The sequence below is a fragment of the Pipistrellus hanaki genome (assembly GCF_964339955.1).
Source record: "Pipistrellus hanaki genome assembly, chromosome: 2".
NCBI lineage: Eukaryota > Metazoa > Chordata > Mammalia > Chiroptera > Vespertilionidae > Pipistrellus > Pipistrellus hanaki.
In genome coordinates this window covers 63,121,640-63,148,177 of record NC_140504.1, presented here as the reverse complement: position 1 = coordinate 63,148,177, position 26,538 = coordinate 63,121,640, and the positions used below count along the sequence as shown (strand labels likewise).

General features: G+C 39.6%; 1 protein-coding gene across 3 annotated transcripts in view; it reads left to right on the top strand.

Moving 5' to 3' along the window:
• Positions 1–14,960: 14,960 nt before the first annotated feature.
• CD96 (CD96 molecule) overlaps positions 14,961–26,538 on the top strand; it is an 85,045-nt gene continuing 73,467 nt past the window's right edge. For 2 of the 3 annotated variants that reach the window (XM_084874029.1, XM_084874030.1), the window contains exons 1-2: positions 14,961–15,097; positions 17,058–17,417. In XM_084874029.1, coding sequence (XP_084730155.1) covers positions 15,037–15,097; positions 17,058–17,417 — 421 coding nt within the window. In that variant the 5' untranslated portion in view covers positions 14,961–15,036. The remainder of the gene's footprint in view (positions 15,098–17,057; positions 17,418–26,538) is intronic. The other variant, XM_084874031.1, reaches the window with a different exon arrangement.

Here is a 26,538-nt window from a genome sequence, read left to right as displayed (position 1 = left end):
TCCCTCATGTCTATACTCTCGTTTGCCACCATCAGATCAGGTAAATCTATTTAGGACACAGGCAATCAGACCATCATGGGCAATAGGGTAAGTGGAAGAGTCCAGCTTTAAGTTAGCTTCAAAGTTAGCTCTCATATATTCCTGAAAGTATTTATTTATTGGTCAGGTTGAGTGTTCCTTTTCCTCTTGCGATTTGATATTCTAGGTTAAGCCACTTGCTAAAATAGATGAACTGATTGAAAACTTACAAGCATTCCTGAACCTCAGACATCCAGGCATCTTGACCACATGCACTTCTCTTGCCCATTGTCAACACAGTAACAGGGCAAGACACCTGGCTCAAGTCCTGAGTGTGCTACCATGTGTCTGTGTGACCTTGGGTATCTCACTTAGCTTCTCTGGGTCAATTTCCTTGTCTATAAAATGAGGGTATTGGACTGGAAAATTGTCAAGATCAGAACCTTTTTTCATTGGGGTTGTGTAGGAATGGTAATACTTTGGAAATGTTTATAAATTGATTTACATAGATATTGTACCTGCCAATGTTTTAAGTAATTAGAAATGTGACTCCAAGAAGCAATTTCTCAAAAATCATTTTTATTAATTAAAACAGGAAAGGAGAAAATGCCAAATATTATTTCAATGTCTATCATGCACTAAGCATTGTCTTGGATATTGTTTCTTTTGTGAGCTCATCTAATCCCTCCAACTCCTCTAAAAAAAATAGGAAAATTCATGTTCTAATTAGAAGACCTTGGAAAATTCTCATCTATATATATATAAAAGGCCAATATGCAAAGTGTCCCCTTGGAACTTCTACCGGGAGACCAGGAGTTCAATCACTCCCGCTGACCATCGAGAGGTGACTCAGAATGAAGGAAGGTCCTGGCCAGCAGCTAGAAGGCCCCAATCAGTCCTGATCACCAGCCAGGCCTAGGGACCCTACCCATGTATGAATTTTGTGCAATGGGCCTCTAGTTCCATATAAGAAAGCACACTCAGATATAAAATAATTTATCTAAGTTTACAGAGTTAGTAAATAACAGAAATAGGGCTTAAGTTCATGTTTTGTGTTCTAAATCCAGTGCTGTTGATAACTTAAATTCTATTATAATCCTGCAGGTGGAGAAGACTCTCTCCTATAAATGAAATAGCCATCCACTTCAGTAGAGAATGGCTGGCTTACAGTTCGGCGAGCACTGCTATTTGTCCTTCATTTCCTTCCGAGTTCTCCATAAGGTTTACATTAGCAACTCATTATCTTAGTTACCAAATGACTGTCCCTGTCCCCTTTCTGTTCTAAAGCTCTCCTTTCTGAAAGAGGAAAAATAAAATTAAACCATATCTATGTATCAAAATGAAATTAATGTTGGATTTTTAATCATATAAATGCCAGCAAAAATCTCAAGTTTAAAATCCCAAAGCAAACATAGCTGAACCCGTTGTTCTAGCACAGGAAGAAATTAATTCCATGCATGCTAATGAGAAATTCTAAGTATTTGCTAGGATATTTTCTGCCTTCCTGTGTGACTAAAATAACTATGTTAGACTGCATTAACTTTTTAAATTTTATTTATTTGTTAAAAATCTTTATTGTTGAAAATATTACATATGTCCCTTTTCATCCCCATTGACCCCTTCTATTTTTCTCCTAAACAATTATTTTATTGTTCTTGTGAGGGCAGATCTGCAAGGTGTAGGCAGGGCTAAAGGACCCAAGATGACCTCTTTTATTTAGAGGCTTGTCCTGGCTGCTAGCTGGAGCATCTTTTTCTTTTCCAGTCATCAAAGAGTCTATCATGAACTTCTTTACATGTCAGCTGACTTCCAAAAAGGTGCAAACGGGAAGCTGCAAGACCTCTTAAGGCCTATGCCCAGAAATCACCATATTTTAGTGCCCAAAGCAAATCATAAGACCAGCTCAGATCAAAGAGAAGGCAATTAGGTTCAACCACTTAACTGAAGGAGTGGCTAAGTTATATTGCAAAAAGGCATGTAGTGTTATGGGTTCTAGCTCACCTTCACCCCCTATCCAAAGGCCTTCATCACCCTATTGTTTTAACGATAACTCTGTATCATTTTATTATACACTAGAGGCCCGTTGCACAAAGAGATTCATGCAATAGGCCTTCCTTCCTTTGGCTTCCAGCACCGGTTTTCCTCCAGCACCCAGGACAGAGTCTGCCATTTTTGTCTTCATTGCAGATTCCGGAGTCTGAAGTCTTGTGTATGCTGCTGCACTCTGCTCCTGTAGATCCCTTCGCCCCCCGCCCTCCCCACACCTGGCAACTCCATGCCTGGAGCAGTTGGGTGGTCACCACCTTTGGCCTTCTAATTTGCCTACCCACACTGATTGGCTGTGGGCATAGTGGAGGTATGGTCAATTTACATGTTTGTCTATTATTAGGTAAGAATTTTAAAAAGTGAAGCATCACTAGACAGACCTGAAATATTAAAAAAAAAAAAAAAAAAAGGAAAAAAAAAAAAAAGAAAACATAAATGTCCCGACCCGCGGGGCAACAACGGGGGCACGCAGGAACCACCTAAGAGAATGAGGCAAACAAGGAACGCGAAAGAATGGAGGCAAGACAAGGTTCTGATCAAGCCTCAATTTTATTCTCTGAAATGGCTGTATTTATACAGCAGAAACAAAGGGGGGCAGGGTTGCTTAAGCAGAGGGGTCTTTGGCATCTGGCAACACAGGATTGGCTAACTGACAGGGAGGTGTAACAGTCTAAGGTGCAACATTCCAAGGCTGGGCTATCTAGGGGGGAGGATCAGGAAGGGGAAGTGGCAGGAAGATGCTAAGCAGGAAGATGCTAAGCTTCAGGTTAATCTTATCTTCTGGCCAAGCCCTCAGGGCACCGCATAACTTCTGCTAGAAGGAACTTAATTCTATTTTCTTAAGACTGAGTTGCTTGCCTCAACTCTGCTGGCTCCCAACACATAAAAGTGTTATTAGTTGAATTAACATTCATAAAAGGCGAGGAAACAGCTTTAAATGACTCTGAGGTCACACAGTAAAGACTTTAGGTTGTCAGCCGAGACCGGTTTGGCTCAATGGATAGAGCGTCGGCTTGGGGACTGAAGGGTCCTGGGTTCTATTCCGGTTAAGGGCATGTACGGTGGTTGCGGGCATATCCCCAGTAAGGGGTGTGCAAGAGGCAGCTGATCGATGATTCTCTCTCATCGATGTTTCTAACTCTCTATCTCTCTCCCTTCCTCTCTGTACAAAATAAATAAAAAATATAAAATAAAATAAAAGACTTTAGGTTGTCAAACTCCAGTTCACCTTGACACCTGCAAGTCTTTATAAACAACACGACTGTGGACCTATTGTTTTGAGTGATAGAAATGTCTCATGTGGACTCTGCTCTGGCTGAGCAGCCAGCTGGGCAGGTGCATCACTCATCATAGCTCTGAGGCTGAGCATTCTTCTTTGATGTATAGGAGGCACCAGGAGTTCTCTCCAGGCTCAGCTGTCTCCTTGGGCCCCTCCATTCTATCATTCACTTAATGTTCAGTTTCCTTTCATCTCCGACCTAAACCACCATCATTTCCATTTCTTCTAGCTCAGAAGGTGTTGCTTTAATATTAATATTTAGATTAATCAACTTTAGAAACTAACAGTTTTCACCAGTTCTGATCTATGATAAATATCTGTCTGTCTACCTATCATCATCTATCTATCTATATATCATGACTATAAGCACAGTCTCTCTAATCTGGATCTGTGACATTTTTCAGGTATTTTATTCTCTATTTTGTTTTCTTAATTTCTCTGGTTTGGTTTCAATATAGACTCAGGAAGGCCAATAAATTAGATATCACTGGTTTGTGGGAGTAATTGCTTTAATGAGGGGTCTGACAAGCTTCTTTTGGTCCCCAGGAAGCATGGCAGAAGGAACTGTGTTTATAATTGACTCTAATCCCCTCTAATCTTTCACCTTAACCTCATGAAGAATTAAGTGATTGATGTCTTTTTGGTTTCTTGAAAGAAAATAAAGACCTCCTGGGATGAAACTTGGCAGTTGCCCAAAGACAAAGAGGCAATCAAAGTCTGGCACCATTTGTACTTGGATGTGGTGGACTGTCTTGATCTAATCAGACAATCTCCCTCCCACTTCTCCACAGAATGCTATGGTAGTTCTTGGTTCCTAATTGAGCACAAGTGTGGTCTTGGGGTAGAGGTAGTTAGAATTTCATAACCATTTCTTTTTTTTTCTTTTTTTTAATATAATTTTTTTAAAAAATATATTTTATTGATTTTGTACAGAGAGGAAGGGAGAGAGATAGAGAGTTAGAAACATCGATGAGAGAGAGTCATCAATCAGCTGCCTACTGGGGATATGCCCGCAACCAAGGTACATGCCCTTGAACGAAATCGAACCCGGGATCCTTCAGTCCCCAAGCCGACGCTCTATCCATTGAGCCAAACCAGTCCCGGCCATAACCATTTCTTTACCTCGATGCCAGATATCCATAAGACACAACATGGCAAAAATAATGTAGGCAAAGGTTATTCTTTAGTGTCTTGCTTCCTCTAAGGATCATCCCTCACTCCCTGACTCACAAGTCCAAGGCCTGTAGTTCTCAGTTTGCTGATCTTAAGCTTGAAAGCATGACCCTTTTTCTCCTCACTCCATTCAAAAAAAAAAAAAAAGCCACAGCGTGTAGTCTCTCTCTGACAAAGCCAATTGCCCAGATATATTGATGTTAGCTAGTACAACAATGAGCTATTGGAATAAGGAGTAGCAACATTTCAAATTGACTATTATTCAACTCTTTGTTTTTTTAAGCTACTAGTTAAATTACAGCAAAAAGTATGATCCAGTGGGAATGGTGAACAATGGAGGGACAGTTGACATTCTCCCTTTTCTCTCTTCTCCTCTTCAGCCCTCCTGTTTTCCCCATTCTTCAGCTACCTTCCTGGTTTCCATTTCTGCCTACATTCTCCATAGTTAGCAAATTTACATGTATCCCCCTTTCCCTTTGTACCTGGACCTCTCAACCTTCTAATGTCACCATCTTACAAGCAGCAACCACCTGCCACACATTCTCCTCTCCCGCTCCCTGACAGAAAGTACTATTGATTCCAATACAAAGTCAACCTGTCATCTGGCACCATATTCTCATTTCTGCTCAGGAGCCCTCTTCTTTATTTCTTTGAACTCCTGTCCCCATCCTCCCCGTTGCTAGTTCAAATCTTCCTGCTTCATTTTCCTAAGGCATCCTCTCACTGACTTTCAACAAATGTCCCACCTTCTCTTCTATTTATATCTAATGTTGAGGATTCAAATTTGAATGTTTTTAACTGTCTTACTTTCCACATCCCAATATTACTTGCATTTTTTCCCCACCATAATATTGTTCCCTTGTTAAAGGGGAATCACTTTGCTTTTGCTTTTTCAGACTGATTACTCCATCTATGCTCTGGAACTCAGCTTCTTAATCTGATTTCAGATACAGTCCTTTATATTTCCCCCTTTTTCTTGAATTATTAGTCTCTTCTTCTTCAGTCTCTGCTTCTTCTCAGTCTAAAATAAATGCTACATTATCAAAATCCTTTCCTAAAAGTACTTAACTGCCTTCCTCTCCTGCCATTTCTGATTCTGCTTTTTATTTCCAGAAGAATTCTCTACTCTCAACCTCCATGCATTGCTTGTTTGAACTTGCTGGTGATAAATAGAGCAGGAAGGCTAGACAGAGAAGAAAAGAAGAAAGGAAAAATAACCTCAGATAGATAATATTGTGGAGTGGAAGGTTGAAAAGCCTACAAAGAAAAATGAGAAGTTCTGGCCACACAAGTGTGTATGGAGGTGGGGGAAATGAGTTGGGAGCAGAAAAGTACTGCTCTGGTCTTGCCTGCAGAAGTTAGAACAAGTTTCACAGGAACCCCACCCTTTGAGCAAGGGGAGCTGGCATAGAAAAGAACCAATGTTCCTTTCCAGCCAGGTGACCCCTTAACCCAGTCAGTTTCTGTGTGCGTTGCTGGGACAGAGTGAAGAGACCCCCTCCCCCCCCCCACACACACACACCTCCCAGTCCAGCAGGTATGGGGCTGACTTTGACCCTCCTGCCAGACACTGCTGGGCAGAGTAATCAGTCAGTTGCTGATGCTATGGGGCCCAGAAATTCTAGATGGAGCTACTGGAGGTTGAAGGTATCTTCTGATTGGGTGGTGTGATGCCTCTCACTTCACCCCATCTGCCTATCCACCCACATCTTCCAACCCAGGTACTTCAGTTTTAACAAAATACTATTAATTTCCAGGTTTTGTTCTGAGTCAAAGTTGTCTACTTTTTCCTCTGTTTCTGTGCCAGATGATGTCATTTTTTAAAAAATTAATGGAAAATGTTTTTGGTCTTCCACTTATCTGGAAACTTCAGGACCTATCATCAAAAATATTTTTAAGAAAAAAGAAAGCCAGACCAAGGCTCAAGTATAACTCAAAGAGAAGAGAGTACTTTATTATTTTGTCTCACTGAAGCCTTGAGCCAGACAGATCAAGTTTGTTAGAAAGGATTAAAGAACCAACCCTAAAACATGTGGATTTGGGAGCATATGTCACATTAAATATAGGAAGGAGCAGAATATCCCATGACTAGGGAGAAGGGAAATATCAGAGGCAAGTACAGTCCATAAAAACCTGAAAGGAAAGGAAACCAATGCCAAAAAGAGCCCTTGCATTTTTCTCAAGCAAACAAAGCTCCTCACTCAGATAGACGATACTGCCTGAGTATTACCATCATAAGAGTATTCATTTTTGTGTTGTTGCTATCTTTTATGCTATCATTATTCCAGGCAAGGATCATTTCTCTCTGGTTTCCATTGATCCCCCAAATATCACCAACACATAAACACTAACTAGCTTGGGGAACTCCACTGGCAGCAGAACCCAGGGAATTTGTGTCATCAATTTAAGATGTCTCACATTCTAGACACACCGGTGTCCTGGACCATTCCTGGCTCCCTTGGAAACAATGAGCAGACAATACAGGAAGCTGTCAGGAAATCCAATATCTAAACACAATATGAGATTGTGGCCCCAATGTAATAAAAATAGATTCATTTTGCTTTGTTCCTATTCTGTCACCTGCTTTGTGGGAAAAATAACACATGATAAATCAGAACATTTTGGCCATCTCTGAGTACATATTGACTCATCATTTCCTGAATATTTACGAGGACATGAGATCCCAGCCTCTTTATGCCTAATGTTTTGAACCACATAAATTTGTAGAGAATGAGTGTTTTAATCATCCCTCTTTGCTATCAAGGTGTTACAACCTTTTTCTGCTGAAGAAACTTGAAAGACTTTCTCAGGTTTAGCTTAAAAGACTCAGTTGTTGCATAATCTGGGGCTAATTTGAATTCACAAATGAATTTGATGGAGGTGTAGACATTCGTGTGATCTAGATTAAATAACATAGAACCAACACCATGCCAGGAAGTAACTGGGGGAGGAGCATTGGTTAACTTGCCTATGACTTCCACAGGACCTGGTGTTAATAAAACTCAAATTTGATTTGTTAAAAATTGCGAAGGAGGCACAATGATAGAGAATATGAGATCCTAGTTCCTTCCAGTTTAGAAGTTTTTTAAAGTACATTTATTCATTAAATTTTAAGTGTCTTTTGTAGTGTCTTTATGCTCCAACCAGTACATCTATATATTGGGTGGCTGTTTACTTTAGATTTTTATGTAAGCCCTAGAAAGATCTTCCCATTAAGCCCATCACTATAGCAGGCTATGATTAATTCACTGTAACATTGATTTTTAAGGATCAGAGAAAAAGCCTCCTTAGTGGAGGGCAGGGGAGCATTAAGGGATTATAGGCTGCATCTGCCAGAGCTAACATATTCACTCATATAATTTACTGTTATGTTTGTTTTATATGGACTATCATCTCTATATTTTGTGGATATCTTATACTTCATAACTTAATCGCGGGCCAAGCAGAGTGTATAATGCCGAGATCTCTCAAAGTCATTTAGTGATGACCATTAAACTTGTCTTAAATCAATGAACTAGAGGCCGTATTCATTTGTGTGATCTTTAGCAGTTTACTATTTTATTAATGAGGAAATCTGAGTCCAGAAAAGCTAAATGACTTATCTGTCTGCATCACTGAATTGGGGAAAAGTCTTCCTTCTCTTACCTCCTCTCCTTTGCATCTTATTTTTATGGACTTGATTGTGGTTTCATTAGCTATACTATGAGCCAGACTCTGGACTCCTGACAGCTTTCACATATGCAGTCCCACTGAATTCTCATCACAACCTTTCTGAAGCTCAAAGAAGTTATTTGACAAAGGCCATTAACAGAACATCTAGTGAATCCCAGATTTTTAATTAAAGCTAATATCAACCCAGACCTTCAGTTCCTGACCATGCCCCATACATAATATTGCTTAGAAAGATGACATTGTAATATTCTCTCTCACTCATCTCATTTCCCCAATGTCTCTCTGAAGGCAAAATGTGATTTTCTGAACTATTCTTCAGACCTCAAATCCTTGTCTGAAAATTACTCTTTTTGTCCACCTTTTGCTCCATACATCACTGTCTGTGTTAGGGATTCAAAACATAGCTGAGGACTTCAGTTAATGATGGATAGCACTAACCAGAACACAGATCACTTTTCTCTAGCTCTTCTGAATCTACCGTTCACACAAAGAGGAAAAAAATTTAAATTGTTTTCATCAAGGAAAGAATTAGGCAATAAATACAAATCAACATTTGGCAAAAGATTATTGTTATTTATTATATTTTGTGTTAATTTAATAGGTCATTTTACAGTAGGTTTATTTTGGTACCAAGCACTGTATACAGCATCAATCTTCACACCCAACTGTTTTACAGATGATAGGACATAACATTTCAGAAAGTTTAAGCATCTTTTTTTAGGTTCCAGAACAAAATGAAACAACTCTTACATGATTTCATTTTCTTTCTTGAGCTCTTTGTTGAGAGCCTCTTTCAGGCATTGCCTATAGGAGGAGCTCTATCCCATAAAATAAACCTCATATTGCACAACACTAAAAAGACATTTTTAAGCCTTTCTCTAAGGAAGAAAAGAGTCCTCATCTATCATTCTGCTGCACATTGTTTGCTGGTTTCTGAGGTGCCTCCTCACCAGTCGGCTGGGCAATGAAGGGTGAGCCCTGCTCTAGTACAGGTTGACCCGTAAAGAAGGCCTGTGACGTCTCCTGTTACATTAACTGAAGACCACATAGCTGCTCTGCTCACATGACCTGCTTGTCCCTCTAGATGCTTTGGGAGGCTAAGCTGTGCGGACTGTGTAAACGAGGTCTCCTGATCTCTGGCTTCAGCAAATGAGTGCAAATAAATATCTGACCTTACTCTCCTTTTTCCCTCTAAGAGAGTGAAGTCAGGATATTTATGTCCCCAGCTCCTTTCCTACCTGAACATTTGCCAGTTTGTCTGCCCTTCTATACTGAGGCCACATTCCTGTCAGCAAGTCCCGCCCCACTGCTACTCTCCTACCGACCCTCCCGCATTTCCCCTCAGTTCCGATGAAGAAAATGGCTTCCCCTTGGTGGTAATCCTTAGAACTATGTCAATGCTTGTTTCCTCTACTCCCAACCACAATTTCATAAATGAATTACATATTAAACCCTACCCGATTATCGCTTCTGAGTGTGCCTTCTGTTTTCTGCTGGGATAAAATTGGCTTACCGTGTCTGGAGTACTGCAGCTCTCAGGGAGCAATAACCCCAGTGAATGCTAAGCCATAGTGACAGCAAAGATTGCATTGCGGCTTTTCTGATATTTTTAAATACTATGTGCCTATAGGTAAGAGCCCTGGATTTTATCACATTCATCTCTCCATAGTTATAGCATTATACCCTTTAACTCTCGGGTTATCAGAGAAAAAAAAAAATCTTGTCTGATAGATATCGGTAGACTTAGATGTGTCACCCTTACTTCTATCTTAAGAACTGCTATTGAATTTCAAGCTGTATGTGACAAGATTTCTTTATTTTCTCCAGTTGATTTGAGCACTTGAAAAGACAGCCATGAAATGTCTTTAGACTTTATATTCACTTTGTCAAGATACATATTGTACTTTTGTCAGGGAACACACTGCTGGCTCTTTTATGAGCTGCTAGTTTTTTTTAGTCTTATATCCTTCCCAGGGGACCTAAAGGTCATAATGGTGGTGAATCCAACAGGAGTGCTTGAACTGCTCATCCTTGTAGAGGTCACCCCTTTCCATGATAATGCTGAAATGACATAGGGAGAGGGGAAAGGTTCTTTATCTTTGTCTCTGAGTCAATCCTACTGCCTGCCATGTAGATGGAGCCCAATATTTGTCAATAAATATGTTGGAATAAGAAAGATGTCCTATTTTTAGGACTATTATTTAGTTTATTCCAATTCTGTAAACATTGTGAGATAAGTATGCTATGTGGTTGTTCCCCTTGATGGGAAATTGCATTACTTGGTAAAGAGAGTATCACCCAAAATATTCATACAGTATCTATGATGTGCCCAATACCATTCTGAGGGCTGGGGTTAGAGCAGTGAGTAGGGAGACAGCCATAGCATGCACTCTGCCCAAAAGCACAGCCCAAGGTAAAGGTCTGTTACAGGTACTTTGGAATATTATTCTCTGAAACAGGAATGGGAAATTAAAAACAAAAATAAAGCAGGGAAAGGGGGAAAGCCAATCCGAGGGTGCATTATTAAACAGTTGTACCATGGACAAATGTGTCTGGGCACCCTGTGAGGAGCCATGTAAAATACACCTTGGGATCATTCACCTAAGCTTCAGAAGAGGAAGGATGTATACACCAGCTCCTGCTCCCATGGGTCATGTGTTTTCCTGTAGGGTGTTGACTTCCATGAACTCCAGGGTTTTGCATGTATCAGAATGGATGAGGCACTGTGTCTCTGCCCCAGAGATGCCACCTCAGAAAGTGGGAGGCATTCGGAGCCTCTGAGGACAGGTGCTGTCAGGTTGTGCATGTGAACAGCTGATTGCCTTCATAGCAGCTGGAACAAAAGGGCATCTTAGGAGGCATAACAGATGACAAATACACTAAGCCCCTGTCCTTACAGAGTTTATAGTCTAATCAACATCCAAATAAGATCACAAGCAATCTAACTTCTCATAGTGATAAGCACCATGAGGGACATTCAGCTCTTGATGTGACAGCGATCCATGGCAGGAGCTCCTTAAAGGGTTATTGGTGTCAGAAAAGTTCACAAGGGAAGGAGAGGGCATTTGAATGACCTTATTTATAAAATGAGGGAGGATGTCTCTTCAGATTGAGAGAACCCAGTCAGGAAACAAGTCTGTGGAAGAGTATTTGAAGCAGAAAATTTGGCAAATACCTCCTGAGGTTTAATGAACAAGGAGCTTCTGAAGGATAGAAAAGATAGAGGAGGCAGAACTATGGTGAATGAGGGAGTGTGGGATTGAGGGAGGAGGGGAGGGAACAGGGTCAACCCAGTAATGCAAGGCCCTGGCAAAGCCAGATCCATGTCTATAATATAAAGGCAAATTTAGAATCCACACTTCATAGGCTCCTATCCCACTTGATGCTGAGAGATCTCCTCTTGCCTAAAGACCTATCCTACTTCCACTTTTGACCCTGTGCACTGTGTCACTTGGGGTTGTTTTTTGCAGCAAAATGCAAGTGTCTAAAGGGTAAGACATGGTTTTTATCGTTTATGTTTCTAAATCACCTAGAACTATGGAACTTTGTAATCTTTTAAGATTTGCCACTCAAATATGTTTTTATTAGCACAAACATTAAGCATTATAGTTTCTAAACATTTTGGAAGAGAAACCTAACACTCCACAATGTGTGTGTGTGTGTGTGTGTGTGTGTGTGTGTGTGTGTGTGTATGGGCGTGTGTAAGTAAAAAACAAAATGCAAGACAAATCAGTAATGTTTGAGTTAACCTCTATGAAAACCCACAAAAGTAAGTTTACCATTTTGTTCAACTTCCTATTTCTGAAAATGTCCTTTTCTCTTTGAGGCTAAGTGTTTAGATGGAGCATAGAAAAAGTTTGCCCAAAACAACCAGTTATGGCTCGCCAGTAGCAGAAATAATGAGTGTCCCTGCTCCTCTTTGTAAATAATTGAATTTGCCTCTGAAGTTCAAGGAGTTCAAGATTTCTTTTTGTGTGTGAAACTGACTGCTTCTGCTTCCTCTTTATATGAGCAGAGTATACTCTAAGACAGAAGAAATGGCGTGCAATTGGGATTTGGTGAGCAGCGAGGATAATAGAAGAGATTGACATGACTTCTATAGAAGAGTTATTTTTAAGCTTAGAGAATGCCTATCCCCATGCTGAAAGGGCCTTTTGAAAATAATACTGGGATTGAAAGACAATGGAAGTAAAATTCCCATCATCTGGGAGAGCCGTGCCGGTCTGCAGGGTGTTGCTGCCACCTGCTGCACGAAAACAGCCATGGAGCAGCTGTCACCTGGGTCTCGCAGCTGCAGGACACCAGGTGCCTTCAATTAAGATTCTGTGAGCATCTGAATTTCTTTTTCCCTCTCTTAGAGTCTGGGTGGGTCCCAAAGGAAAACTAGTCAGATCTGATGACCTCTGGCTGCAGAGGTTTCTAGATATAGGAACCATGGACCAGGCCCTGAATAATTACCCAGAGAAGGCCAATTTGCCCGGCAGCTACTGACCAGGTGCTTTGAGCCCCCAAACCCAATGTGAGGAAAGGATTCCATTAAAAGTGAATAGATAGCTCAGGAAAATATATGACGATTTCCTTTTTTAAAAAAAAAAATTAAGATGCTTTATTTTATATTTTCAATCTTTTGTGAAGCTGCTTTACTTTAAAGCAATAAAAAATAGAAGACATCTAGCCCTGGCCAGTGTGGCTCACGGTTGGTTAGAGTTGTTCTCCACAACAAAAGGTTCAATTCCCAGTCAGGGAACATACCTAAGCTCAGGGTTTGGTCCCCAGTTGGGGTTTGTACAAGAGGCAATCAATCAATGTTTCTCGTTCACATAGGTGTTTCTCTCTCTCTCTCTCTCTCTCTCTCTCTCTCTCTCTCTCTCTCTCTCCCTCAAATCAATAAACATATACTCAGACTAGAATTTTTTTTAAGGGAGGAATCTAAGTACATTAAGTGGGGAAGGGTATTGTTCTTAGAGAATTCAATAAATGTACATGTTTATTGGTTCCACTTAGGTAAATTCCCCTTCATCTGAGAAGTGGAGTGAAGTAACTAAATTTCTTCCCCAGGCTTGCAATGTGTCCCAATTTAGTAGAGATGCCAACCTACAGATCAGGATCTCCCTGGTATATCTATTGAACTGTTTTTAACCTCTATAGTCTATCATTGTCATTTCCTGGATTTTCTAAGGGAAATGAAGGAGAGATGAAGGCATCAAGTGCCATGATGTCTCCTCCTTTTAAAGACTCTAAACTTCCCAACTCTCTCTCTCTGAAATATGCTTGTCATCACCACCTAACCCAACATCTCCAGTAATCTGAGACTTAGTGGGGAGGTTGTCGGGGTGGGGGGGGGGGAGGTAGGTAAATGCTTGAAAAGGCCTACATTAGGAAATGGGTAACTCATCTTCTGGCCTTTGCAGGAAACATCATTAGTAAGTAGTAATGAGTAAGTATGACAATTATGGCAAGTATGTGTACAGGGTAGCCTGGACATCCAGGAAGATGGTAGCCTTGATTCACCATCTGCAAATCTCTCTTCTCCCAGCTAAACCCTAATCCCCTCAATCACAAGGATGATGCCTTATATCTTAGCATTATTCATAATCATCCCAAGTCCCTGAATTAGGAAGATCAGTATGTACTTAATGACATGATTTCATGATACATGATACATGATGACAACCTGGTGAAAATTCTCTTTCCCTGGCCTCAAAAAGAAATTGTTACCTCACGAATGAAGTTCCACCTTTGCCTTTGTCTTTGGATTATCTGGGTGCTTCCAAAATGTAGTAGTGAGATTGAGGTCACAGGATACTTCACCGATTGTCCATACAGTTGTATGTTGACACATATATTACTCATTTTTATTCTTTGTTTATTACACTTTGCAGTCTTCCAACTAACACTGTCTTCTTAATGTTGGAAGGTGAAGATGGTCTATTTTATCCTAAGCTAGAAAACCATGAAGTCACATCTGTCAAGGGACACTCGTCATGTCTGAGGAGTCACTTCCCTGTTCTCCTATCTTGGTCCTCTGTAAATGGAAGTGACTGAGCAGATGTAACATGCTTGGTGGCTAGCTGAGGTAGGAACTTCTCCGCCTTTGCCCTCTGATTGTTTCAGACTTGCTCACTGTGGTTTGGGGCTGATACACAAGCTTTTATGCCATCAGCACAAGAGGCCTCCCACCAGCATTGTGGGCAACTTCCCTGTCCAACTTCCAGTTCTTCCCAGACCAGGGGCAGAAAAGGAGACCTCACTCCCTCACCCCCAGGAAATGTGGGTTCCCTGCAAGAGGGGAGACAAAGTTTTGTTTGATAGTTGATGCTCCCCTCACTTTTCAGATTTTATTAAATGTGTTAATGTTTTGTTCTTTCACCCTGGAGCAATTCTGGAAAGCAAATACATTTTAAAATTGAACAGAAAAACTATTATAAAAGACACGAGGCTCACATTTGTTAAATGACTTTGTGTTCCTGAAAGAAGTGCATGAAAAGCACATTATGAACTGCTCTGCGTGATTTCCTTTGGATTTAGAAGCAGCTCGACTGACACAGAGATCCTGATGGAGAGAGAATCTGTGGGTACTGAAAAGTCTTTTCACAAAGGTGATACACAAGGCTTCAGAGAACAATTTTGACTCTGTTCTGTTGAAGGTTATACTGAGCTCTGAACCACATTACTTTCCTGTCTACGTTTCATTTCCTGGGCTCTTGCCAAGTGATAAACACACACGGACGTGTGGTAGATTTGGGGTTTTTCAGTGTGAATAGGGAGGCTCGAGTTTGTTTAGCTAAAGGCATTGGGTGACTTCTGTGATCACGGTGAAAATGCTGCTGTAAAGCCTTCAGGAGAAGATGGAGAAAGCATGGACATTCCGGGCCGTCTATTCCATCATCCAGATACATGTTGTCAGGGGTAAGGCTTCCAGTTGTACTTTCTTGTCAAATCAGCCACTTTAGGGGGTGAGGGAGGCCTCTTGCTCATTGAAGATGCCTCCTACTGCTGCTGAAACTGAGCACAAAGGCAGATGTTCCGAAGGTTTTCAGTTATGTACTTAAGCAGCAGCTAGCGGGGAGCTGTTAGAGTCTACAAAGGATTACTGAGGAACAATAAAACCAAGAAGGGGATGGGTGGTTTGTGCCACTGCTCAGAGACATTTTTACCCATTTCCTTCCTAAGAGGATCTCTGGAGTGACTGGGAAATTTTGATTCTTAGAAATGAAATGTTCTCCAAATGGTAGTCAGAACAACTCTGGAATACTAAAAAAATAATAATAATAATAATAACTCACAAAGCCACCAATGTTCAGAGATCCTTGCTCAACTTCTTTCTCTCTTTCAACCATGCTTTTTTTTCCTTCTTTTGGATATAACAAGTATTTCTCCTCTAAAGACGAATGTTGTTGGCAGTTGAGCATATGTTGAATTTAATGAGCCATGTGCAGGTAACAGACCTGGGAGACATAGCAGGGTCCTTATGACAGTAGGAACCAAAGCCTAATGGGCCTATTTAGAATTGGTAGGAAGGAAGATTAGTTCTGTATCCCACAGCATGAGGGTATTATAGCGATCCTGAGTGTCTTAAAAATTAACTCTGCTTTTCAAATAGAGCTACTAAGAATTTTAAGGAGAATTTCTAAATCAAAGGAGACTTTGGAATATAATGTGGTCGATAGGATCAGAAGCATATTATCCAGCAAAGGAGAGCTCACAGGGAGATACATTAAACTGTACTAACCTCTGCCTACCCATGCTTTTGCATCCATAAAAGTGTAATAATTCCTGTTTGTCAAGTACCTTTGAGAGCCTTGTTTCTTCTCAGTTGCTTGTCATCTTTTCATCTTTTCCCCTTGTTAGCTTCTGTGGTACTTGTCACAATAATATGTCATTTCTTTAAAAGTATTCCATGTTCATTCTAAAACTGAGGCCTACGCTATTGAAGGTATGTCAAAGATGCAATGCTAAACATACTTTAAGTCCCCTGTACCATTTGATCAGACAACTGATGGGAGAGAATCTTCTTTTATATCTAGCACCTAGATTATGCTAACCAAATTATTTATCTTTAGTGGGAATTTTACCTGAGGTGTTTTCTCCCCCTCCGCCCCCTCCCCCCCATAAACTTCTACTACATGGAGATAAAGGCTATTTCAATCCATATATATTGAGTGTCAAATTTCCTACCCTTCTCTGCCAATCTGGGGTCATTTTAGAGGTTATGAGGTTATAGAAAGAGTGCAGATTTTAGGCAGCCCAATTCATATTCTTTTACTGAGGTGTGACTTCTAACAAACAACTTAATCTGCCTGTGCCTCAGTTTCCTCTTTGAAAAAGAATGTTAATAATATCACTCTAGTATGTGAGAAGGATTAAACATGACAGTATATGTAAACACCTCTTGTACATATATTTTAAAAAAAACTGCTACACAGAGTTTATAGTTGTTTTTATAGTTTTAGAAAATACCATTTGAGTGTTACATGCAGCTGTTGATGCATAACAAAAAAAAAAAAGCCAATTGTATTAAATGTAAGAATAGTTGCCATAATAAGGTGAATTTCAATTTTAAGATAGTCTTGATTTTATTCACCAGTAGTTAGAAATCTTGTTATTTTTTAGATTAGACCAACCAACAAAAAGTAAACATTCAGAAGTCAGTAAGTTCCTCTCGTATCCTAAAGTAAAAGCTTCTTCACATGTATTGAGATCCAGGCTTCTCTATCTGGGTTGTGCATGAGCTCCCTCCAATCCCCGAGGCAGCGAGGGAGAACATTCCTGTGGTTTTCACTCACTTCATCAAAGTCATCCAAGTTTATAATTAAGAGGCACTCCATGTGAATCATGTAAACTGATGGCTCGTGTTCTTCCTTTTCAGGGATATGGGAAGGAAAATTCAACGCAGGAGAAGACATTTATGCTTTACCTGGCTCTGATGTCAATCTGACCTGCCAAACACGGAAGGAAGGCATCTTGGTGCAAATGCAATGGTCCAAGGTCACCAAAAAGGTGGACCTCATTGCCCTTTATCACCCCCAACAATATGGCTTCTACTGTGCCAATGGGGTTCCCTGTAAGTCACTGGTGACTTTCACAGAAACTCCTGGGAATGTGTTAACATGGACTCTGCACTTAAGGAACATGTCGTCCTCACTCAGTGGGAAGTATGAGTGCAGCTTTATTTCTTACCCACAAGGCAGTCAGACTAAAATCTACAACCTTCTCATTCAGAAAAATGGTAAGCACAAATATGTATTGTGTGCCAACTATGGGCTAAGCATGGTACTAAGTATGCAAAGTTGAACAGAAAGCAGTATTGCTTGTAAGGGAGATAGAAACTGATCAAATAATTCCACCAATAAATGTAAAATTGCAACAGCGACAGCAACAAGAATTGCAATGATCTTGTGAGAGAGCATATAATAGCTGTCAGGGAAATTGTCTCTGAGAAAGCAACGTCTAAGCTGAGGTCTAAAGAAAGACTAAGTGTTCACACTATTCAGAGGTAGGAGGTTAGAGAGTGACTCAGAGAGAGGCAACAGCTTGTGTGAAGGGCTTTGCTGTGTCTAAGGAAATGGGAAATATCAGTGGGACTGTGGTGCAGAGATTAGGGGATGAGGTTATAAGGCATTGTCATCCATGTTTGAGGTTTTGATTTTTATTGTGTGAAGACATTAAAGCTTTTTCAGCAAATGATGGTATGACATTTATAGACTAGTATGATCATCCTGACCTTAGTATGAGAATGAAATGAAGGTGGATAAGAAGGAGATGCTGGAGACAAATTAGGAAAATAGTCTTAGGAGCCAGAGAGGAGACAGAATGTTGTTTGGATTGATATAAAAATAAAAAGATTGAAGAAAGAAAAAGAGAAATTTTATGCACTGGGCATAAAAGAGACATGACTTGGTAATATAAGACAATTGCAATGTGATGAAGGAGAGAAAAAAGTTGAGGTTGCTATCCAGGTGTCTGGCACCCACACCTGAATGGCAGTGCCATGTGCCAAGATAGGAGGAAAAAAGGATAGAGCATGTTTGTGGAGGAATTAACAGAAGTTCTCGGATATATTTTGTACAGGGTAGCTAAGGGTGCCAACAAGGCTGCTGCACATGTAGAGTTCACACAAACATGCTTTGGACACCTGCTCTGCAGGCAGGAGTCCTAGGCTTAAGTTCTAACTCCTTTCTGGCTAGAAATGAATTTCACCTGGGATCTGTCATGTTATTCTCTGAGTCCACCTGGAAAATCATCATAATAATTCCCACCATAAAGTATTTGGTCATAAAATCAATTATTTCTATTTCTACTAATAAGTCAACAAATGAAAAATGCACTGTAAATTGAATGTTTTTAACTCAAGGTAAAGTGGCCTAGTAATACAAGAAAAAAACAAACAAAAAACAGAAAATAATTCATGAAGGCAATGCTAAGGGCGGCATAGAACTGCCCATGACAAGCAGGTATGGATTTATTACCTCCTCTCTATTTATTAGCAAGAAATAGGACCATGGGATTGAAACAGTCCACCTACAGACTAGATCCTTTTTCACCACCACCTTACAATGCGCTAGTCCCATTGCTGTTTGTTTTCCATGAAGAAGAAAAAAATGCAGTTTAGTTCAATTGGGGATAGGTGGGGTGGGATTGAGTGAATAGAAATAAGGAGAGCATAATTTATGCATTGGGGTCAGGCGGCTCAGATTTTAATGTTAACTCTGTCGTTCACTATATACATCATCTTTGCCAAGTTATTTCAAGTCTCTAAGCTTTTCTTTTCTTATATAACAAACATAATAGGTAATTATAGTGCCTCCTTCATAGATACCATTATTTTGATGATTAAAAGAGATAATCTATTTGAAGCACTTAGCATGGTTCCTATAGAAGGATACAAGTGTGGTAAACGGTAGTTTTCATTAAGTATAATACAGTACTGAGTAAATTACTTTTCAATTCTTATTAAAAAGGAATCCTCCTCCCTCTTTTTATACTGGCCTATTTTGAAACCCAAGAGTATATTTACTATACGTGAGCACACGTACAAATTGACCTTGGCTTAGACATAGATTTTTTTTTTTTTAACTCTGCATAGATCTGGAAACTTATACTATTACGTATCTGAGGACTTACTGTTTACTCTTCAAGATTGGCAACATAGATTGATATGCCTCTAGGAAATAGGATACAGATCCTATATGAATTATGATGTCTTCAACATGAAGTCAGAAATGGAAAAGAGGTAGTATGTTCTCTAAAATGAAGAGTGGTATTATTGCCTTTTAGGAAAGTGTGTTTCTAAAATAAAGGGTAACCCAAAGGGGTTACCCTTTGTTTGTTTTGTAGCTACCCAGTTGTAGCTACAAAACAAACAAACAAACAAACCCCCTCACCCTCACCCAGAACATCAATTGAGAGGCAGAGCCAGGTCTGCATCCTGTGTGGTTAGAAAATCCCCAGTCTTCTGATTTAGCTTAGCTTTGCTGCTGGTCAGCTGGATTGGATGAAAAGCAATGGCCTCAGTGTTAGGGAAATGGTTCAAGTATTGTGTATTTAGGTAGAAAGGGGGGAAAGTAGAAACAAGAAGGGAAATTCTTCACTGTGGAGCGACTAAAAATGTAAGCCTGGCATAGAGCTAAGGGTAGACACTTCACTCAGAGAAGGCAGTTGCCATTCAAAAGCCTGGTCGGGCCCCTGCACAGTCATAGATTTTTCCTCCTTATTCTTTTGATCTCCTCTCACTTCTATTCATAGTCTTGCCATTTCCCTCTTAAATCCATGAGAGAGTTAATTGGGTGGGCAAAGCACACATGTATTGCAAACATTTATGATGTACATAAATAGATGCAAATTGAAGTGACATATAAGAATCTAAATATGAAAATGCTGAGAAACCAGAGGCGGTTGGGACCTCTTCCTGTTTCCTTTCTGTTGTCATATGCTTTATTCCACCCACTCCTCTGCTCACACATCAGGGCATGCTAACTCCTGTCCCCTCTTCCTGGAGGGCCTCGCTGAGAAGGGATGTTTTTCTCTTTTCTTAATATTTCATTCCTTTGTGTTAGTCACTGCTCTGAGGCTGTGGATGAGGGCAGAAATACAATAAATAGTTAGGTGTTTGCTACTTCTAAAAATATATATTTGTATTGATTTTGAGAGGAAGGAAAAAGGAGAGAGATAGAAACATCAACAATGAGAGAGAATCATTGATTAGCTGCCTCCTGCAAACCCCCTACTGGAGATCAATCCCACAACTGGAAATCAAACCATGATCTCCTAGTTCACAGGTCAATGCTCAACCACTGAGCTATGGCAGCTGGGCTGGTGTTTGCTTATTAATTTTTACTCAACCAGGTTTCCCCTTAGTTTAGGGGCTTTCATGTTATTGATATAGATTGTAAGATGTTGATGCATTTTAAAATTTGTAGTTATTAGGATTCATTATAAAAATATAATGTGACTTTAATTTCCCAGATTACAACAAAAGCCTTTGAGGCCTTTTACCTTTAGTCACCATGCTATATATTAGCTCCCCAGAACTTATTTATCTTATAACTGGAAGTTTGTACTCTTTTACCTCCTTTACCCATTTTTCCACTCCCCTACCTCCACCTTTGGCAAGCACTAATCTGTTCTCTGTATCTCTGATTTCATTTATTTTTCAGATTCCACATATAGGTGAAGTCATACAGTACTTGTCTTTCTCTGTCTTATTTATTTCACTTAGCATAATGCTCTCAAGGTCCATCCATCCTACCCAAATGACAGTATTTCCTTTTCATGGCTGAATAATATTCCATTGTGTATTAGAACATTTCCTTTACCCATTTATCCATTGATGGGCACTTATGTTGTTTCCGTATGTTTGGCTATTATAAATAAAGGCCTGGTGGGTCCCTCAGCCCAGCCTCCACCCTTTCCCAATGCGAGATGCCTCTGGGATGTCTGACTGCTGGGTTAGACTCGATCCTGCATGGGCCTAAACAGGCAGTCAGACATCCCTCTAGCAATCCAGGACCTATGGCTTCTGACCACTTGCCTGCCTGCCTGATCGCTCCTAACCACTGGCTTGCCTGCCTGATCACCCCTAACTACTTGTCTGTCTGCCTGATCGCCCCTAACCACCTCTGCCTAGTCCCCCAACATGGTGGCTTTGTTCAGAATGACATTTAGAATGATGACCAGACAGTTTAATTAGCATATTATGCTTTTATTATTATTATAGAAGCTGCAATTAACATATGAATGCAGATATTTATTGAGACAATAATTTCATTTCATTTAGATATATATATAGAAGTGGGATTGCTAGATCACATGGTAGTTCTATGTTTAATTTTTTGAGGAATCTCCATACAGTTTTCTATAGTGGCTGCACCAGTTTACATTTTCATTAGCAGTGTACAAGGCTTACCTTTTCTCCACATTCTCACCAACACTTGTTATCTCTTGTCTTTTTTATAATAGCCATTCTAACTATTACGAAGTGAGATCTTATTGTGGTTTTGATTTGCATTTCCCTGGTGAATAGTGATGTTGAGCACCTCTTTATGTAACTGTTGGCATGTGTATGTCTTCTTTAGAAAACTGTGAATTCAATTCCTTTGCCCATTTTTAAATCAGATTGTTTGCTTGTTTTGTTATTGAGTTGTATAAGTGTTGTATCCCTTATCACATCCCACATGGTTCAGGATTCCTGTTCAAAATCTGGTTCCTGGATAAGGCCGAAAACAATTGAAGAGACTGGAAAAGAGTTAATTTGGGAAAATGGGGGGCCAGGAGGGAATCCACCTCTAGGGGGAGGACTACCACTGCTCTGGCCTTTGCTATCCCTTTTTATTGAGGCTATGGGAAATTCCCATATCCTTTAGGCAGGAAATTCCAATAATAGACAATCAGCAAGAATTTACATATGATTCACAGGTGGAGGTTGCTTTAACTCCCAAAGTCTCAACCAAACAATGAGTGAATAGCTTCTACTATTCAGAGCAATTCAGATTGGCCAGCCTTTCAGATTCCCTTTTCACATTTTTCTCTATTAGTGACAATGTTCGGTTTCCGGCAACTCCCTCCAATTCTTTCCTTTAAAAAAAAATCTTGCATCTGCAGACCAGAAATAAACATATAAGAACAAAAAATGTTTGAGTCCCAATTTCAATGTCCAAAAGTTCTGAGTCCAAGTTTCAATGTTCAACAGTTCCTTATGTGTACATGTCAGCAATGATATCTGGATGGTGGACAAATGGTGGCAATGCAGGCCCTACCATCTCTGGTTTGGTCCTGGGCAATCTTCAGGGACACACAGCTGCTGACTGCTAGCATGGCAACGTCTTCCATCTCTGAACTGTTTCTCCTCTTGTTTTCATGGCTGGAGCATTCCTGTTAATTCCTCTCTGTTGCAGGAATCCACATGGTCTTGGAGTTGTTTTCTGAAAATATACAAACATATTCTCAACCAAAAGTTAATAAAGGAATCTTTTCTAAAAATTTTACTTGGGATCCTTTTATTTTTTGCCCAATTTTCCTTTGACTTATTTTGACACCATGTGCGTTTTCCATGGGTGTCTTGCTGTAAGTATTACAAATAAAAATTAATTTTCAAAGAAGAAATTTTTGTGTAGATGTAATTTACTTACAGGATATTTTTTTCTTAAATGGTATTTTTTTCACTATACCCCCCTTTTTTAATTTAATTATTAGAAGGCTTTTGGAAAATTTTTATAATGCAGTTTTGATAACTTTAAATTTTTTGTACAAAAATATGACTACTTTAGGTTCATTGCATGTTAAGCAATTTTACCATGAAATGAACTACCAATAGAAATTTTGGTTAATACTTCAGAAACAGCTTTTTGTACAATTAAATTTTCTTGAATATTTACTTATTTCAATTAGCCAATTTAAATTAATCTGAAAACTTGACTACTATTTTACTGTCAAATTTAATACTCAAACAACAACCTTAGTTTACACTGTAAATATTAATGGAAAGGCTTATTTGCATCCTTGAGAAAGTTCTAAACATTCCTGGGGGTAGCCTGTATTTAGATATAGGGCAGCTACTGTCAGCCACGTCTCTGTTGCCTGGGTCCCGATCTGAGCTGGGCCAAGTCTCTGTTTGTTGTCTGGATCCTGATCTGAGCTGGGTGTGGGAAGCGCAAAGCAGCCATGGGGACAGGAGACCTCACTCAGAAGGGGCAAAGGCTCAAGCCCCTGCAATGTTGGGGGGTGCCCCACCTCTGTTGATCCCCAAGTTTTCTCCTGATGGCCTCTCTGGGACTGTGCCTGTCTTAGGTTGTTCCTTCCCTGAGAAATCTTACCCATCTTTGGCTAACCAGCCATCCTCCGGGGCCAAGCAGGGTGATGTGAGGTTCAGTTTTGTCTCCTTGGTAGCCTATGCCCCTGTGGCCTCCACACCCAGCACCTGCCTTGCGATCCCCTTGCCTGCTGGAGGGGCCCCAGCATTAATCACATATCTTGGGGAACCCAGGATTCTTCTCCAGGGAGGGCCCATCTCACGCCATTGGGCAAGACACAGATCCATGGCACCAGCTACCGCAAGGCTGCAACCACAGCAGGAACAGAAAGCTCAGGCAACAGCTGTGGGAGGATCCCTCTTGGCAAAAAAGAGCAAGAGGGGCCAATATAGAATGCTCAAGTGCCTTCCCAGGGGGCCTTCCACACAGTGGAAGGGATAAAATCATTTCATGTCCTTTTCATATTACTGCCAAACATTCAAAAAATTAGTTTGTAAGTTTGTTTGGGATAATTGTACAACATGCTGTTGTAAAATATCAAAAATTATAATGACATTATAGAATAATATCATGTAAGGATATTCTTTGCTCTAAGCTATGGCAATTCAATTTTAAACTGGAAGAAATATTTAGAAATATTTAGTTACTTCATTTTGCCCTTCTTAGAGGTCAAACCTTCATAGCATTTAAAGCATATTTATTAATTTTTATTTGATAAGGCTTTCCATGCAATTTCAAGTATATTAGATCTGTTAAATTTAATAAGATTTCCCTTAAGAAGAGAGAATAAATTTCTTGTATTACTCAGAGTCCTTGGAGCTTTCCAATAATCATCTCTGTTAAGACCTTGAAATTTTAATATGGAAAATAAACAAACATTATATATATATATGTCCATATCCATATATGGTTTAAAGATTATAATATTTATTATTATTATCTTAAGATATCAATTTTAAACTTTTAGAGCTGGACAGTCAAATATTTAGCATTTTGTCATTTAAAAATATCTAAACCTTTAACTTTATTATTTATATAATTAAGCAAACTTCCAAAAAAAGTTTTGCCAAACCAGTTTGGAGGAAGTTTGTAGCCATTCGAACACAAATTACCACCTTCCTTAGCATATTGGGAGAGTGGGCTTCCATGTGTCTCCCTTCCTTCCCCACACCCTGCTTACTTTGGGGGAAGTTTCAGCAATGGATCTGGCCGAATTTCTTTTTATACTTAAAAGATGGACAGATCTCAAATTTTTTCTTTATTTTTTACTTTCTGAAGTAATAACACCCAATTTGGCCAAGATTTGAATTTCCATGAGAGTTCTTTTATAATTTTTAAACAAGGCATTAAGTAATCTCATTGCAGGAGAGCAGATAGCCTTGCCCTCTCCTACCACCTTTGAATTTCTCTGCACCAGAGGCGGTTTCAACAGTGGAGTTTCACTTCATATTACATATTTTAAATTCCAAAAACAAGCCAAGATTTTAATTTGAACAAGAAACCACATTCTTTAAACATGCAAACCAAAAGTCTGTAATAATATAGTTTACTTTATATTTATAACCTAATTCTTCCCCATTAGCCTAGCTGAAAAAGACATTCCCACCCTACTTACAGTTCTTGACTCTGCAGCTGGCCGTGGGCTTTTGTGTGCAGTGAACTTCCCTCACCTTTTTCAGGTGAATTTTCCACACCTTTTCTTGGTGTAACTTTTTTTCCTTCCTTCGCTCTTAGACGAAAAATATCTTCTCCTCCAGATGTCCCTGTTCGGGCACCAGATGTGGCATCACCTTTCACATCCCTCGTAATTTAGGGTCCTGGTTCACAGTTCAAGTTCTGGAGAAGGGCCTCACACAAATGAAAAGAGACTAGAAGAAATTTAATTTGGCAATATGGGGGGTCAGGCAGTAGTCCAACACTAATGGGATAACTACTCACTGGCCCTGCTATCCCTTTTATTGAGATTATGGGTAAAACACTCATAGCATTTTAGGCAGGAAATAACAGAAATTTACATAGGACTAACAGAGGTGGAGGCTCCTTCGGCTAACAATGTCTCAACTAAAGAGTGAGTGGTTAGGGCAATTAATGTTGTTGACAGCCTTCCTGGCTTCCTGTCCACATCTCTCTATTAGTGAAACAGTAATTGGTTTCCGGCGGTGGTGTGGAAGGGCTGTGGACAGTTGGCAGCCAGCCTTCCCAGTTGAACTCCAGGTCGAGGGGACAATTTGCATATTAGTCTTTTAGTATATAGGGTTATTATTTGATGTTTTAGTATATATACACTAAAACATCAAATAATATTCTAATAGGTATATAAAAATATATTCTAGTATGTGTATAAAACTTTCCACACAAAAAGACTATAGACAGTTATTTATCTCATATCATTTTTAAAATGAAACCAGTGTGTTAATGATGCTTCCTTAGATTTTCCTTATATTTTTTTCTGTATCATTTTTTACTTGGAGGAATTTATAAGCTCTATAGAGACAATTATAAAAACAGGAAAAATATCAGTGGTTGACAGGAGTCTGGTGGGAGGGAGGGATGAATAGGTGGAGCATAGACCATTCTCAGGGCAGTGAAATTGTTCCGTATGATACCACAATGGTGAACACGTCATTATACATGTGTTGAAACCCACAGACTTCACAACACCAAGAGTAATCCCTAATGTAAATAAACTATGCAGTTTAGGTAATAAAGATGAGTCAGTGTAGGTTCATGATTGTAACAAATGATGTACTGCTGTGATTAGGGATGTTAATAGTGGGGAGATTGTGCAAGCATGGGACCAAGGGGAATATGGGAACTCTCTGTACTTTCCACTCATTTTGCTGTTTGAGGTTCACAGATATAAAAATATTAAGTCTATTAAAATTTTAAAAGGCAATTATAGGCTAATATTTAATGTTTTACATTCTATCTGATTAAGGAAATGTGATCTGAAGACTAAAGCATGAATTTAGGGGGAAAGCAGAGGAACATGTCACATTGTGACCTTAATTCTTTTAGGAAAGAGTCCCTATAATTTTTCAGTTGTAATTTTTCATAGTGACTTTGTTTTGCCATTTACACAGTATGGACTCTAATGGGATT